The sequence below is a fragment of the Danaus plexippus genome, chromosome 6, assembly GCF_018135715.1.
Source record: "Danaus plexippus chromosome 6, MEX_DaPlex, whole genome shotgun sequence".
Taxonomy (NCBI): domain Eukaryota; kingdom Metazoa; phylum Arthropoda; class Insecta; order Lepidoptera; family Nymphalidae; genus Danaus; species Danaus plexippus.
This window is the reverse complement of record NC_083540.1, coordinates 468,118-484,608: the sequence shown is the minus strand read 5'-3', so window position 1 is coordinate 484,608 and position 16,491 is coordinate 468,118. Positions and strand designations below refer to the sequence as shown.

At 38.2% G+C, this 16,491-nt stretch overlaps 2 protein-coding genes across 3 annotated transcripts; one reads left to right on the top strand and one right to left on the bottom strand.

Annotated features, from left to right (window-relative positions):
* Positions 1-4,237: 4,237 nt before the first annotated feature.
* Positions 4,238-8,328, top strand: LOC116778837 (ubiquitin-like modifier-activating enzyme 5). 2 transcript variants are annotated; one of them, XM_061529685.1, is made up of 10 exons: positions 4,238-4,355; positions 4,995-5,118; positions 5,449-5,584; positions 5,836-6,032; positions 6,116-6,302; positions 6,631-6,742; positions 6,827-6,924; positions 6,993-7,119; positions 7,208-7,278; positions 7,710-8,328. In XM_061529685.1, exons 2-10 carry the CDS (start codon positions 5,084-5,086, stop codon positions 7,812-7,814), a joined length of 1,068 nt encoding a protein of 355 aa, XP_061385669.1. In that variant the 5' UTR covers positions 4,238-4,355; positions 4,995-5,083; the 3' UTR covers positions 7,815-8,328. The 2 variants fall into 2 exon arrangements, with proteins under 2 accessions (XP_061385669.1, XP_032528778.2); XM_032672887.2 differs by lacking the exon at positions 4,238-4,355 and having other exon boundaries at positions 4,873-5,118.
* Positions 8,202-15,776, bottom strand: LOC116778834 (mutS protein homolog 5-like). Its single transcript, XM_032672885.2, has 18 exons — positions 15,682-15,776; positions 15,245-15,311; positions 14,694-14,762; positions 14,061-14,259; positions 13,709-13,937; positions 13,071-13,241; positions 12,697-12,835; positions 12,560-12,622; positions 11,282-11,380; positions 11,115-11,211; positions 10,800-10,990; positions 10,691-10,736; positions 10,441-10,579; positions 10,001-10,221; positions 9,187-9,332; positions 8,805-9,005; positions 8,483-8,656; positions 8,202-8,404 (listed from the first exon to the last, which is right to left on the bottom strand). The coding sequence occupies exons 1-18, from the start codon at positions 15,774-15,776 to the stop codon at positions 8,309-8,311; spliced, it is 2,442 nt and encodes an 813-aa protein (XP_032528776.2). The 3' UTR covers positions 8,202-8,308.
* Between the last annotated feature and the right edge of the window lie 715 nt (positions 15,777-16,491).

Here is a 16,491-nt window from a genome sequence, read left to right as displayed (position 1 = left end):
ATATCATAAATAAAGTGTTGTTTCATTATATACAGGTCGGTAGGAATGTTCGTTCAGTTATACAACAGTCAGCTGTAAAAGAAATAGCGAAAAATTTATCGTCAGACGTTATTGATGAAATACAGTCTACGAGTGTATTCAGTGGCGTAGCTAGCATAGGTGGCACCCGGGGCGGATTTTGTAGGTGTCACCCCAAAACTCAATCAAAACTTGTAAAATAAAAATAAGTAATAATCATTTATGTTTTATTAAAATACGAGTATTACAAATATAAGTATATTATGTGAAAAAAAAAATAGTATGCTAAAATTCAAAATTTCTTCCTTCTAGCTTTTACACTTGCGAACTCCGAAATCACGTCTTCAAAATTTATACTTTGTGTTGCTTCATGTTCTATCGTTAAAATACCAAGATTGTTTAATCTGGTTTCAGTCATTGTAGACCGCAAGTAATTTTTAATTAATTTTAATTTGCTGAAACTTCTCTCACATGAAGCAACTGATGCTAATATTGTTATAAATAAATTTAGTGTGACCGTTAGATTCGGAAGAGATTCTGTAAAATCCCATTCCACAATGAATATCAAATAGTCCAGTGTCACCCAATTAGAGATAGTAATATTAGCAGCTTTTAAATATCTTCTCAATCTTGGTATTTCTAAAAGTAGTTCTGTTTCTGCTACTTCATCGTAAAGGTTAGTAAATTTTGAAATAGCAAATTTTAACTGTTCAGTGTTTGCCGAAAGCAAGGTCTTCGACCGCACAACCTCGATCAATGAAGTTACGTCTTTAATGGACTTTACTCTTGTTTCGAGTTCAATATTGAATCTGTCAAGACATTCTAACATGTCCTTATGAAGTTCCGCTCTAAGAACAAGTCCTGCATCGGTGGACGATGCTAACTCACCGGGCATGCGTTTCTTTCGACGAATTCGTCGTTCCATCGAAATACTGTATTCTTCCGATTTTTGTACAGCAAAATTTATTGCCTGTTCTGCTAGAGGCAATCGTTTCTCTCCAGTGAATAAACGAGGTGCTTCTAGTTTGATGATTATTTCATCAACACATAAACCTTTACTTTGTAATGCAATCTGAGCATTGTTCACTTCCCTTAGAATATCATTCCAAAAGAAAAGAAAACAAAGAAATGAGAAATTGCACATAGCAGGGATAAAATTTTGTGCAGCACCTCTAGTTTCTAAATTTACGTCTTGATCACATATTTCATCAATTGCAGATATTGTCCCATCAAAATTTTCAGCCAATACTTACTACTGCACCATAATGAGCTCTCCAGCGCGTTATCGAAAGTCTTTTAACAGATGCTTTGCTGTGATTGAGTAGCACTTCCCAGCGGCTTGTGGAAGTTGAAAAAAAGTTAAATATTGTCTCCACTGCTCCGAAAAATGTAACACAAGTCACTAAATTGTTGTTATAATATCTAACAATTAAAAAACACTTTGCACTAGACGTTCACACGTTCACGTAAAAGAATATTGAAATGAATGCGGACGGAAACAAAAGAAATTGCCCAATCCACAATACAAGTGACGAGCTCTATATCGAGGGAATCCCCTGACTAGCGTTGGTTATGCGCGAACGGGGTATTATATTTTTTGGGGGAATCCCTGACCGATTGACAGTGTGCACATTGTTTTGTTTTTAAATATCAATTTATTATGCTCGTGATACGATATTTTTTATAGGTAGAAAGAACTACATCTGATGGTCATAGCCCCGGGTGTCACCCGTTTAGGGGTGACACCCGGCCCGCCCCTGCCGCCTCCCCCTAGCTACGCCACTGAGTGTATTAAATAGAAGTGAACTACAAAATGACACTTCGTTTGAAATGGCAGCTTGATATTTCAGCATCAGGTACAGCAGCAAAATTAAGTTACCGATAACCCTTAAAAAATAAATCTAGCTCGTACGTTCCGGAAAAAGAGCGGTCAAGACAAACACATGACATAAACTCGTAATACCATTTCGTTGTCGGAGTGCGGATGAGGAACTCATACCTCGTTACAATAATCGCAGTAATTCATAGTTAAATAATTAAAGTGATAATTGACTAAACTGAAATCGAGTCTAGACTCCGGGCTGTAACTTCAGTAAGTTAATCTAATTAAGTTCAGTTGTTATTCTACTTAATGACAGTTCAGCGGAGGGTTGTAACGCTAGCAGGAAGTGTGCGTCACTCCGGACAAGTCGTATCCAATTATATCATGACTTCTTTATTTTATAGAACAATATATCAAACAAAAGTAATGTAAAACTATTGACGTTTAACTTTCAAGGTCTGGGATTGTAGCGGCCGTGTTTATTTTAAGACTTGCCAGAAACTCCTAATTTGTATTCAAAATCGCACAAGATTTCCATATAGCACTTTTTAATTGTGTGTGTTTATCTAGTATCTAGTCTTTGTGCATTATCATGTGTCTATATAACTTAATGCTAAGCTGCTAGCAGCGCGTCTTGCACTTTCCATCTCTCCTTTTAAACACAGTATCAGATAATGAATGAATAAACCTCAGTTTTCTTCCTTTTATCGAACTTTAAGCTGTGACTAGGGAGTCTCCCGTCTCTGCGTAGAACATGAAAGTTATTACAATATAATTTTTTTTACTTATATTTTTTGTCGAATTACTTTACAAATTCGTTCAACTAGTTATTTTTTTAATTATCAATTCAGTTCACTGATATTCGTTTGTTTTTCCAAGTCGTACTTTTAATAATCTAATTTGCAAAATGAAGAAAAATAAAAATTTCAAAATTATTTTTATCGCAAATTGTAAATATTTGTGGTGTCTTGGTGATCGTAAGGATTTTACTGTGAAAATAATATTGTACTTAATAAGTTTGAGCTGTGGCCGCCATAATATCACAACAACATAATTATTTTAACTTTATATTCACTTTGATCGCAATTTTAAATGTTGTTATATTAAAAAAAAATCATTTTTTTAATAATTATGTTTTCAACAGTATCATCACAGCAATGAATGTTAGATTTAATATAATCTCGTAAAACTCCCTAAAATGTGTAATTATAATGTTCAATAACTTTCTCTTAGTTTCCTCATAGTTTTTAAACCCCCAACCTCGGCATCAAATAGGATCACCTTATTTAATATTGTTCTAGTGGATGCTGAGAAAAATGTACTTTTTTTATAAAATGCTTACAATAACATATTTTTTCATCACGATTTGATTTGATTTGATTTGATTTTATGTATATGTTACCGGAAATGTATAAAATCAAGGTATTGTATACAAATCCTAGGAAATGTGTACAAATCCTATACTATTTAGGAAATGTATAAAAATGGTTTCAAAAACTATTTAATACATAGATATCCTAGGAAATGTATAAATTTCCTCGGTATTGTATATAATTCCAATATCGTATTAGAAAATGTGTAAAGTAAGTTCTGTAATAAAACACGTGGTTAATAATATTTTTTATTATAACACTTACTGAGACAATCAGGTAACAGTCATACCGTGAAATAATAATAAATTGACCTAACCTAACCTAACCAATAATCACGAGAAGTCTTTCTAGCATATGTTTTTGTTATAGAAACTTCTTCAATTAACTCTTTGTAACGTTCATCTCCAATAAAAGCAGTGTTTTTAGCGTTTGTTAATATTCTTAATGACGCCAAGGTCCTATAAAATCGATCTTTCATAAGCGCGATGCGTGATTCGGCAGCCATTTTTAAACAATAGCGACGTGACAGTTTACAAGGCACTGCGCGATCGCCGGATCACGCGAAGCAATACCCTCCCATGTATACAATGACGTATTACATACATTTCCGTTAACATATATAATGAAAATATAATAAATTCCCCCTGCCGAAATATTTACAACATGAATTCTCGCAGATAAAGTATGAAAATACATCACTTTTTGAATGCTATAAAATATTCATTACAATCATCTTTGAAAGGTTTTAGTGATAATTTTTAACCACAGATATAAAATTTGCGAGTCATACGTTATTTAAATGTTAGGAATGTTATTGAAATCAGTTACATTTAAAATAGTATTTGTGACAAAAAAATACTTAGCTAAGAATAAAAAAGCATGCATGCATGCATTTAACGCACTCCCTGCATGAGTTGTATCATATTGACTAGAATTGTTTTACTTGGTCTTTATTTATTGTCCTATTATGTTATTCCCGTACACATTAAAATTATGTTTAATTAATCTGTATATATTTATTGAACGGATGGTGTCGTATTCATGATTTCGTAACAAAAACTTGTAAGTACGTTTCGGTTATTAAATGTGTCATATCTATTGTTCAATGTGGTTGATATTTCATCCGATCAGTTAATAATGAGGTTAGATGTATTATATTTTATTATCTTATAAAACATTCATTTTGAGGCAAGGTTGTCATCACAGTGTTAGAAAGTAATTTGGGTTGATTTGTGTTCATCATAATGAGATCTTTTTTATATAAAGGGATGGCCGGTAGATATATTGATTCTGTTAATTAACTGATTTTACTTTAGATTCAAGTACTTCATTAGATAATTCTTATAAACTTGAGTTCCTAATTTGTTGTCGGAGAAAATCATTTTTGCAATGTAATTTTCAGTAAGCCCACGTATGGTATTTGACCTTGACAAATAACGCTGCATATCTTTGTAAGTCTATTTTGTTTATTCCTTACTTGGATTTTCTTCCACAAATCTTTGAGACCTTTTACGCAATTCTACTTATAGATTCTAAAAGTACTATTGTTATTTATAGAAATTAATAACATTGTTTCATTCGATTAAAACAAACCACTTAATTCAATAGTAGATAATATAAGAGCATAAAATATTAAGAATTCTTATGTAGAACGCGGTAATTCCCGTGGCCGAAATGTCAACGTGTCAGCTGTTAAATATTTGTCATTGAATTTGTACGGAATTCGATATTTTGTATCAACGTAAAAGTTTTATATATTGAATTAAAAATGTCTTCTTTAGAAGAATTGCAGAAGAAAGTGTCTGAATTGGAAGCTAAACTCGCAGCAGTGAAGGGAAATGTTGGAGCAGTCCGACAAAAAATCGAAGTTATGTCTTCTGAAGTAGTAGATTCCAATCCCTACAGGTAAATTGTTTATTCATAGCATATGTTGTATTAAGCCTTCTTATTATTCATTTATTATATTGTTAAATTAATTTCAACCTTTTTATCTGCGGTTAATTTATTTACATAAATGCTTTTTAGTAACATATAATCCATTTTGTATCTGAATACAATTCTAGATATTCATTTTATTTTCTTATACACTTTAAAAGATAAACAACTAATAAAATACTATAGTTGTTAATAGAGGCTGCCAATTATTTCATGGATTTTCTGGTCATTGGGAAAATAATAGATTATACAATTCCACTTTGTTCAATATTGTTTTTAATTAATTTATTTTATTGACAGCCGACTCATGGCTTTAAAGCGTATGGGTATAGTGAACAACTATGAGAAGATCCGTGAGATGTCAGTAGCTGTAGTCGGTGTGGGTGGAGTCGGCAGTGTCACTGCGGAGATGTTGACAAGATGTGGTATCGGAAAGGTTACTGGAACACAGTAGATACTTAGATATACTATTTTAGCATTATGTTATAAACAAAATTCTTTGTTTATTAACAATTCCTATAATTCCTATATGGAGATCTTAGTCCAACAATGGAGTGGTACAGATGATTCTATTTCTCTTTATATTATTATACAAAGAGTAAAGCAATGTTTTAATGTATATTACTCAGTAGGCATTTAGCTCTTTCTGTTATTGAATTCTAAAATGAGGTTTTAATATAATTTCAGTTAATCCTCTTCGATTATGACAAAGTGGAGTTGGCCAACATGAACCGTCTGTTCTTCCAACCACATCAGGCCGGCCTGAGTAAGGTTGATGCAGCGTCAGCCACATTAAGAGCCATCAACCCAGATGTCACCATTGATGCATACAACTACAATATCACTACGGTCGACAATTTCCAAAATTTCTGTGATACTATTAGGTATTTTTTAATGATTTTAGTTATAATATCCTTTTTTGTATTAGAAATGTGTTGTTATATATTAAATATTTTGTCCCCAACAGAACAGGCAGCTTAACCGACGGCCCTGTAGACCTGGTGCTGAGCTGTGTCGATAATTTCGAGGCTCGCATGGCCATCAACATGGCCTGCAATGAACTCAATCAGAAGTGGTTTGAGTCTGGTGTTAGTGAGAATGCTGTGTCTGGACATATACAGTTCATCATACCGGGGGAGACTGCTTGCTTTGCAGTAAATATACTTTTATTGAGACAGAGACTGATAGAGACAGACAGACAGATATAGTTGTAATAAAAATTTGTGATTATGTACAATTAAGACCAGATAAACTCCTTAAGTTTCTGTAAAGTAATCTTTTTGAGACTTGTCTAAATTCTTAATCTGTTATCTGAAGTCTAGTACATAATATATTTCCTATATAATACGCGACAGGGTTTGGACCCGTGTGGTATCCAGTATTTCAGTTCAGTAACCTCTCCAAGTGAACTATCATGTGTTCTATCAAGCGCTGGGTCTGTTGGTACTTGGTAGTGTTTTTATCATATATTGTGGTCTCCAGTGCGCGCCGCCGCTGGTGGTGGCGTCTAATATCGACGAGAAGACCTTGAAGCGTGATGGAGTGTGCGCCGCCTCGCTCCCCACCACTATGGGTATCGTGGCCGGATTCCTCGGTACTACCACACCACAAAACTCCCATCATAGTTATAGCAGAGATTGTAAATCTTGATGTTCTGATACATTTTGTCTGTTTCCAGTTCAGAACACGTTGAAGTATCTGCTGAGTTTCGGTAACGTGTCCCACTATTTGGGGTACAGCGCTATGACTGACTACTTTCCTCGGATGAGTTTGAAGGTAGTCATTATCACATATTGTATGTTATGGTATCGTGACCTTGAGCTCAACCAGTTCCTTTTCCGCAGCCGAACCCTCAGTGTGACGACTCGTTCTGCCGCCAGCGTCAGTCGGAATACTCGTCGAGGCCCGCGGTGGAGCTCGCCACCGAGGTCACGGAAGACCCAGCGCCCTTACACGAAGACAACGAGTGGGGTCAGGATACATTATTATAGTTCTAATATTGTTATAGTTTTATTTAAATTGCAATTTTAAGCCAAATCGATGATTTCCCTAACATCAGGTATCAGTCTGGTGGATGAGAACTCTCCTGAAGAAGAGTCCGTGGGATTGAAGCTCGTGGAAGGGGTTCAGGTGCGTCGTCTTTACAAATATATACTATTGCCGCGCGGGCTGAAACTGCGGCTTGGAATGTTGTAGAAAATATTGTAGTATGTTCTCGACATTGAGACGGCAGCGCCATCTCGTGACGAGTGGACGAAACTATTGTTAATTTTTGTAATAAGTAGAAATATAAACGAGAATGTTTAGGATGTTCTAGTAATCGGGTTACTGTGTATAAAAGGGTCGCTGGGCCGGTTTTGCTAAGAGACATTGTAATAAATGTCAAAGAGACTGCAAAGGGACAATGTAAACTTGTAATAAATATTTTCCACGCACAAAGTCGCAGGCAGAGCTAGTCATAAATAAGAACAATGACAGACAATTGAATATTTTAAAGAAAAAATATTTATAATAAAGATTGTATTGAAAGAAATTACTAAACTGTAATTAAATGTGTGTAGGTGGCGTACGCGATGGCGGGAGACAGTAGTACACCGGAGACCAGCTCGGCGGTGGCGGCCGAGGAGGACCTGGAGGAGCTGATGAGGAAGATGAAGAATATGTAGAGAAGAAAGATACAGAGGTTAAGAGAAAGGAAGAGATATCAGAGATTAGGAACAAGGAGCAATGGAAGTTCACAGTCAGCGGCTGAGTGTTATATTATTTGTTAGGGACATATCCGTCACGCTGTGATACACATCTTTGGTTGTTTTAATTTTATTATTACATTCGTATTGAATCTTAAAATTATTATATATTGTTTGTTAAGGCTCAGCCGTGCTTAGTAACCCAGGGCTGAGCTCATATAAGCTATGTTAGCTGAAGCTTTGTTATAACACCTACAGTAAAGTGTTGTGTATGTATATGGAGATGTTATTTAAAGCCATATTTATAAAAAGTTGTTAATATATTTTTTATTAAGTGTATGAAGGCCGTGTGTGTCTGTCTGTGTCGCCACCGTACATTCCAAACAAGGCCAACAACATTAGTGTGTAAGTTTCATTATATTCTGACATGTTTCTACTACCCGCGGTGTGTCGGAGCTGGTCGCGTGTTGTCATTAAATGTCATCCGCTTGTAGTTCGTGTTTTATTATTTCAGTCATTTTGTTCAGTTTCTCCGTTACCTTCCTGTTGGGTTGCGGCAACGAGTTACTCTGTAACAAGAATTTGATGAATTTAACCTACATTGTAGTATTTTTGATGAGGTCGAGGTGATAATGGGACGGACTCACTCGTATAGCGTCCAGTACGTCCCGTGCTCTGTCCAGCACCCCGGCCGGTAGTCCGCTAGAGGCCGCCACTTGCAGCGCCAGGCCCTCGTCGGCCTTCGCCCCCCGGCCTCCGTCGTCCTCCACCGCCCGGTAGAGGAACACGGGCTCGCCGTCTCGGATCACGTAGTCCATGTACTGACCGATGGAAATGTCTCGTGATGGGTCACATTCAGATTGTACGAGGATGGGGAAGGTACAACATAATAGAATCTATTGTCCCCTGATTCATGTCAGTGGCCCTTGGTGGGCAGCGCCTGGTCGTTGTTGTGTCCCTCATCCTCACCATGAACGTGACTCGTGTGTTGTCTATGACGTACGGTCGAAGGTCGCTGTGTGTGGCTAGTAGGGTGAAGGGGGAGAGTGACGTCAGCGAGTGTATCGCGGCCGCCTGGAGCGCCAGACCTCCAGCCGCCGCCGTGCCCGCCCCCGCCTCCTCCACCAGCACCAGCGACCGGCTGGAACACGTGCGGACGGCTAGCGACATCTGGAAGTGTAAGTTGATGATCTGATGATTAGGAACTTGGTAGCGGGCGAGGGCAGCTACCAGGTTAAACCAACGTCGAGAACTAGCACGTGCTAAGATTAACAACTGGATTACGTGAAATTTTTCGCATGAAGTTCTACGATCAGATTTGTGTTAAATCTCCGTAGATCCTCGGACCTACCTGCCGGAGGTCTATCAGGAAGGCGGACATGTGCGTGGCGATACTCTCCGTGCATTGAATCCGAGAGAATATGTGAGTAACGATGCCTACGGTGGCGCTTTCCGCCGGCACGAAGCTTCCGATGTGCGCCAAGTACACTATCAGACCTGGGACATTGAGGATCGTAGTTAGGACATTCTACACTGACTTCTGGTGAAGGGGCGTTGAGGAGATTTCAGTCAAAAATTTTTATGTTTTCCCAACGTCGTTTTAGGATATGATGAAATTATTAAATTGAAATAAAAAAAATTACTCAAATATTAATGAGACGAAATCTCTCGTCATTCCATGGATTGACTGTGCGGGCGCCGGGAACATCCGCGTTGCAGGGAGAGGAGCTTAAACAGTGCCTGGGACTTGCCAGATGTAGCTTTAAGGGGCCCCTATCTAACGCGCGGCAAACGCTCACCTATACCTATGACCACCCCCCCCTATGCCCCTTATCACACGATGTCACACTTCAGTTATACCCTCACTCCCTTTCAACGTGTGACGTACTTTATGGGTGGCCCCTTAGTGAGCTTGTAATACTTGTTGTCCTTGATGGCATGGTCTTTGGGGATGTTGGTTTCCCAAGGAGCCGTGAGCTCTATTAGACTCACAACGCACTTTATAATTCGCGAATACATGTATGTTTGGTCTGGGACCTCGACGCACCAATGTCCTCTGGGATGTTATATGAATTTAATGATTTCTTTGAATGTAGGTGCTTTGAAGCAGTGTTTGTTTAATGAGTAAGTATATCGAGTTCTGCGTGTGTCAGTGTATGCCGGACCGGTCTGCCTGATGTAGACGGACTTCCCGCTGGAGTTGGGTCCGCTGATGATCTTGATGTACCCGCGGTGCTCGGAGCAGCGCAGGTCGTTGGGGACAGCGGGGTCGCCGGCCGCCAGCAGCAGCGGGTGCCGGCCCTGCTGTATCACCAGCCTCTTCTCCGCGGTCAGCGAGGGCTGGACGAAGCTGTACTCCTTGCACACCTTCGATATCGTCATCACACTGTATATAACAGATTGAGCGGTTTAATACGTCATGTATACAGTTTAAATTGGATGATTGTTACCGGCGTGTGTGGCGGTGGGGGAGCTGAGTAGTAAATAGGATACTGTATAATGTTTTAACATTGAAACAATGTTGAGCTCACACACGACACGAGCAGGGTTCGAACCGGCGCCTCCTCTAATGTATGAAGGAGGGGATAGTGGTAAAGATAGTCACCAATCGAGCTCTGCGCAGCGGTCCACGAGGTCGGTGAGAGTGTGCAGGTGTTCCAGCAGTACGGCCGTCAGCCTCATCATGATGCGTGTCTCGTGAGCCGCCACCTCCGGGTACGTGTCGCCCAGCAACACGTCCAGCTCTACACGCCATGAGGAGAGATATCATAAGCTTTACAATTATGAATACAGTTCGCTCTCGTGTGAGACTGGAATCAGGTCCCAGTAATGTTTAGAATAGCCTTCAGCCTCACCCTCGCATCCTTTGCTCTTGTAGTGTATGTAGTCGTTGTTCTGAAACTTTTAACAATCGTTTACATGTGAGTGCGGCGACGTGTTCCGTGGGCTGTGCTCCGTCCGTACCATGAACCTCATGTGTCGCAGCTCCTTGTCCCCGGGCGCGAGGTCGTCCCTCCACACCCGGACCCCCAGCAGGTACCCCAGATGCGGCATGTACATCATGGTGCACTCTTCGATGTAGCTCGGCAGCCGCTCCAGCTCCACCTTCGCCGTCTCAGTCATCAGGCCGTGAAGACTCGCCATTGTTTGTTTCTCTTTATAACAATATTTACACTACATTTAATCCTCCTCTTTACAATATCCGACGCCACGTTCTGGTCCCGGTATGCTTATATTGAACCGTGTCCAGAATTTGTTGGATAGTTCGTAGTGACTCACTGATGTCAAGCTCGGAGTCGACGCCAGCCTTCACCGTGAATTTGCCTTCAGTCTTGGAGGCATCGAAGTCTATGATCCTATTCATATAGAGCGCCATCTGTACCACAACAAACAAACCTGTACAGTTTGTCGTTTGACGGATAAGAATGTTTGATCCACTATGATACCTCATACAGCTTGTTCGTGTCGAAAGACGCCAATTGTTCCAAATATTCGTTTTTGGTATTTTCACACATTTCGCATATAAGCACCACGTGGTATAAAGTCTGTGGAAGCGATCCGTAGGCATTATATAAATATTAAGATTCTATATAATTTATAAATAAAATGCAGGCAATAATGTGACCTCTAAAATGAGGTTGCAGTGCGGGAAGAGTTGAGCGTTTATGTGACTTCAAGTAAAGGGAGATGGAAGAGATGGTTTGGAAAGATTATGAATAAAGAAAGTGGTTCAACACGAGAGCTGGAGAGTGGACGAAGTGGTGTGGGTTAAGTGAGAAAAATAAGCCGGGCTTATGTTGAGAGACTGAGAATGGAGGGATCTTGAAGTAAGACCAGGGATACGAGTAAAAGTGTGGAACTTGCTAGGAGTAGACAGCGTTATATTCCAAAAGGCTATTGTGCTTTTAAAGAATGGTGGAACAGCTATTTGGTGCCCATATTCTGAAACAAGAGCAATGCTCAAGAATATACAATCAGAGGGTCAGCCTAAAGCCCTCTTCTCTTCCTGTTGGTAATTGATACCATGACAGCCGTTAATCAGAAGGTGTCCTGGTGTAACTTTTTTGTCGACGACATCGTTTTCGCTATAGAATGTGACTATGACTTGAAGACTAGACGAGAAGAACGGAGATTGGGGAAAGTTGACCTTCAAATAAATCAAACAATTATATATATAGTTTGGACAGTATCTCCAGTCTCACGTCCATAACAACTGATGAGACAATTCTCTGTCTATTTCGATTTTAGCTATCTTGGGTCACTTTTGAAGGTCATGGGACATCGTTCTATCTATCAGCAAGAAAATCAACTCTGGCTTAATGAAAGTGCGTTAGGAACTAAGACAATATATGCAAAACTAGAATGCTTCTCTTAATTAAGGGGGTGAATATATGGGGGAGTAACAAGACCTGTCATATTGAATAGAGGTGAGTGTTGGTAGGTGAGAGAACGGATGAGGGACAATTACATTAATAAGATTTTGAGATGGATATGTGGAGTGACAAGAAAGGGCAGATAGGAATGTGAGTGAGAAAGTTAGGAGAGTAGATGTTGTTGTTGTGTTGATGTTGGTGGATAGAGAGGTGAAGAGAGGAGATGGGTGAAGTGTGTTAGACGGGATGTAGGAGTGATAAGAGTGGCACTGATAAGACAAGTGACTGAAATATATAAGTAGAAAAGAAACAAGGGCGGGAGTTAGAGAGAAAGAAGACTTAATATCTTACGTTGTACAAGGATTTCCATTGATACGGTTTAGCTGATAATGCTTTTATTTTAGTGAGGATACCCTGGAACATTAACACCGCTATAAAATCCGTACAGGACCAGGCTTGCTCTGACATGATCTGAGATGTCTAGTTACATTGACGTTTTTCACAAATCTCAGAGACGCGCATATATTCCTGAACAGGGAGTCACTCTGCGGTCTCATGAAGAAGGCGATTGCTTGTTGTCGTCTCTTTAAAATTTTAAGGTCCGTCGTTGGGTGTCGCAGGAACACTCTAATAAAAAACGATTTGTTATCAGAGAATTATCTCTCTTTGGGCCAGATATGCCAGTTATGTTTGTACTTAAATATACTGAAGCAAGATGTATTATAAAAAAAATAAATAGAAATGGCACCAAAGTGTATTGCATTCGCTTAAAAGACTGCCTCGATCCATGTATAGGAATGTAAGTCCTATGTTAGACTCATTCACGTAATCTATTCTTCACCAGCCCTCATAACCGTTGTACCTCATACGTCGATGACCAACTTTGGAGGAACATTTGCTAAACAGCTGAAACAGACTGAGTCCTTCCTTGTTGGTCCCTCGAACTCCTCTCTTGAAGCCGCTGGGGTGGGACAGAGAACTGAAGATCTGGAGTCCTTTGTACGTGTCCTCGTCTATCGATACGATGTCTTGTCTGTTGAGGGAAATTCGGAAGGTAACAAAAGTTTGAGGGATTCAATTTTAGTTGCTCCCAATTTTTTTTATCTTAGCTAGTTAAGACCAGCGATGTTGTCTTGAAATTGGCGTCAGGTTCATACAGAAGTGAATTATGTGCGCTTTATGAATCAGATACGGTCGGTAGTAACCACCCGGTAACCACCTGGTGAAAAATTACTTCATATGATATATAACTCGTCGCGTTCTCTGGGACCTTTCTGTGATGGATCCAAACGTTATTCTGATGTCTACATTGTTTCGACAAAATCCTTTCAGCAGTTTTTGGGTGAAAAAGTAAAAAACATCCGTGTATGACAAAATTTATCATTTACAAAATCAGTAGAATATAGGTACATATTACATCCTAGCGACGTTTATGGTTCCTTAACAATTTTATCATTAATACATATTATTTCAAGTTAACAATACTAAAGGGAATCTTACAAAGATATTCTCTTCAAGCTGAGGTATTCCGGTCTGCTGTGGAGGTTCATGCTCCAGTTGGACCAGTTCAGGTCCAGGTACCTGAGCATGGCACCCAGCGCGTGGACGGTCTGAGTCTGGGAAAAGTCTACCACCGTCCGCACGAACAGAGTTCTCTCTTCGTCGGAACAGTTGACGGGCTCGTGGGGGAGGGAGAGGGAGAAAATACGTCGCTTACATGCTTCGAAATCTTGGAAGATAACATACGTGGAACAGAATTCAGTAGGATTTAGAATCAACCTTTTTTATTATTGAATAATTAAGATAAGGATATCTGGATAGAATCTGGTATATAAGTTTATTGTCAACACACTGTATTCCTTGGCGGAAACCATGTCGAGCTTGCACCTGGCTTCAGTGTCGTCGCTGAACACCAGTTTCTTGAGGACGGCGATGAAGGAGCCCTGAGCCTTGCCGTCCACCACCACCCTGACCGGCTCCGTCTGGTGGAACAACGCCTGGAACAGCTGATGATCCGGCGGACGATCCACTATCTCTTCCAGTATGTGTAACTAGTGACGATTGATTCAAATAATAAGTTAATTGTATTTTAGCTTCACTTAAGCACGCATCATTGTGTTTTTTTTTACATTAAAGCAATGTTGAGCTCATACTTAAATCAAAATGATAAATTTATCGAACCCAGAAGGATTCGAATTCGGGTTATATTGTGATTAAGTAACTGGAACCCTACCTCCTGGAGCTAGCAGGTTCAAATCCTGTCAACCTGAATCCTGGTTTTGTATTCATCATTCTATATTTTCCATTTGATTTTTAATTTACAAATATAATTAACTTAAAATAACTTTATAGACATGATTTTTGTTTTTTCGCAAAATTCATTTAAATTTGGTGTTAATAGTTTAACATTAATGATATATATTAGTTCGTTTGACTACTTAAAGAGCCTTATCTAATACTGACTATTTATGTTATACCGAGTTACCTCTCCGGTGCCTACAGTATAGGTCGCGGCTCCCATCCTGCCCGCTCTGCAGCACACTGTTAGTATACACTGGCGGATTGATATCAGTATTATTAATTATCGCCGATATTGGAGACAAGATTTTAACTATATGAAGTCCAATATGGAGTTAAAAACGTATAAAAATAGTTATACATTTTATAAATAAGTTTTATTAGTGTTACTAAATGCGAAGATATAAATAATGCTAGTGGTTAAATCATAATGAGAGCAACAAATGATTTAAAGACCATTTTTTATCGAAGCATTAAGTATAAAATAAATTAGTTTTATTTCCAAGGTCTTTTATTACAACAGTTCCTTAGACGAAGGTGCGTGAATAAAATGTTACGTTGCGTGCATTATTCATATATCTTAACTAACTATACAATATGATTTAAGTAAAGTATTGTGTAATAATCATTGCGTGAAAATTTTAAGGTTAATACTATTAAGAAATAAGGGCGAATAATTTCTTAATATTTACTATTCGTGTAATACTGGGATAGCTTGAGTAATTTCAAATATTTTACCTCTTCATTATCAGTTTCCTCGGTGGTTTCTTGCATACCCTCTGCTGTATCCCCTTTCTCAGTGTTTCTTCAACAGTTATTTTCAATATAATAAATATTATGAAAGTTGTTACGTACGCGCTACATATTAAAAATAAATGAATATCGCCGGGGCAATATCGTTGTATGGATAAAGTATCATATTATGAGTGACGTTACTGACTCCGCGGAACGAACACCAAGCCGTGTGAACCAGAAGATTCCTGATACCACACAAGCAATGGAATGGGATTGCTATCCTAACATCGGAGCAATCATGTAGTCTTAGGTATAGGACATAAGTTTAAAATGTAATTTTTATTATAATATACATATAAGTATGTTTCGTAGTTTTCCTGGAACCTCCGGTTGCCACTATACTATAATTAAGTAATGTTATGTTATTATTTTGTTGTTACCTGTGGCATTTTCCAATCACATATCTCTCGTCCGTACGTCCACTTGTGAACTCTGTAACATTACTTTTCTCCACAGTCTTTGTGGTCTCACTCATTTTATGTATGGTTATTTATGTACAAAGGTTTTAAATCGTCAGTGTTTGTTTTTGGTAAGTTAAAAACACATTTATTAGTAACGCTCTATATAACAATTAATGTTTCCCGCCAACGACTACTTCAGACAGATAAAACTTTAAATTTTGTCTGTGGACACATATAATTTTTTTAATGAAATTAGTAATGAAAAATATTTTTTTTACTCAATCTTATTATAAAAATAAAAGGTGATAGACATTGATAGAGAATGTGATTTTTTTTATTACAAGTATAGTATTATTCATAGACATTTTTTTTTTTTTTTTTGGTTAAATTCGTTCCATTCAGAACAGGCAAAGAGAACAAAGCCCATACAGCCATGTCTTTTGTATTTTGTGTCTTAAATATTTTTATATATCAGGCCGGAGCCATGTCTTATTCTTATTTTTTTTCATTGAGTCATGTTTTTTAAATTAGGCCGAAGCCATGTCTTCTTTTAAAATATTTTTTTTTGTCAAATTCTTGTATTATCACATTCCATCTTTTTCCAATGTCAAATCCTTGTAATGTCATTTTTGGTACATTTCATTTGTCAAGATCAATATTCTTAACGGTCAAATCCTGAATATAGCTGAAATAGCTGAAAAACAAATATCTCAAACAAAACAAACAAATTAGTATTATATACATATGTACAAATAACAATTAGATTTCATTTATAGTAGAAACAATAAA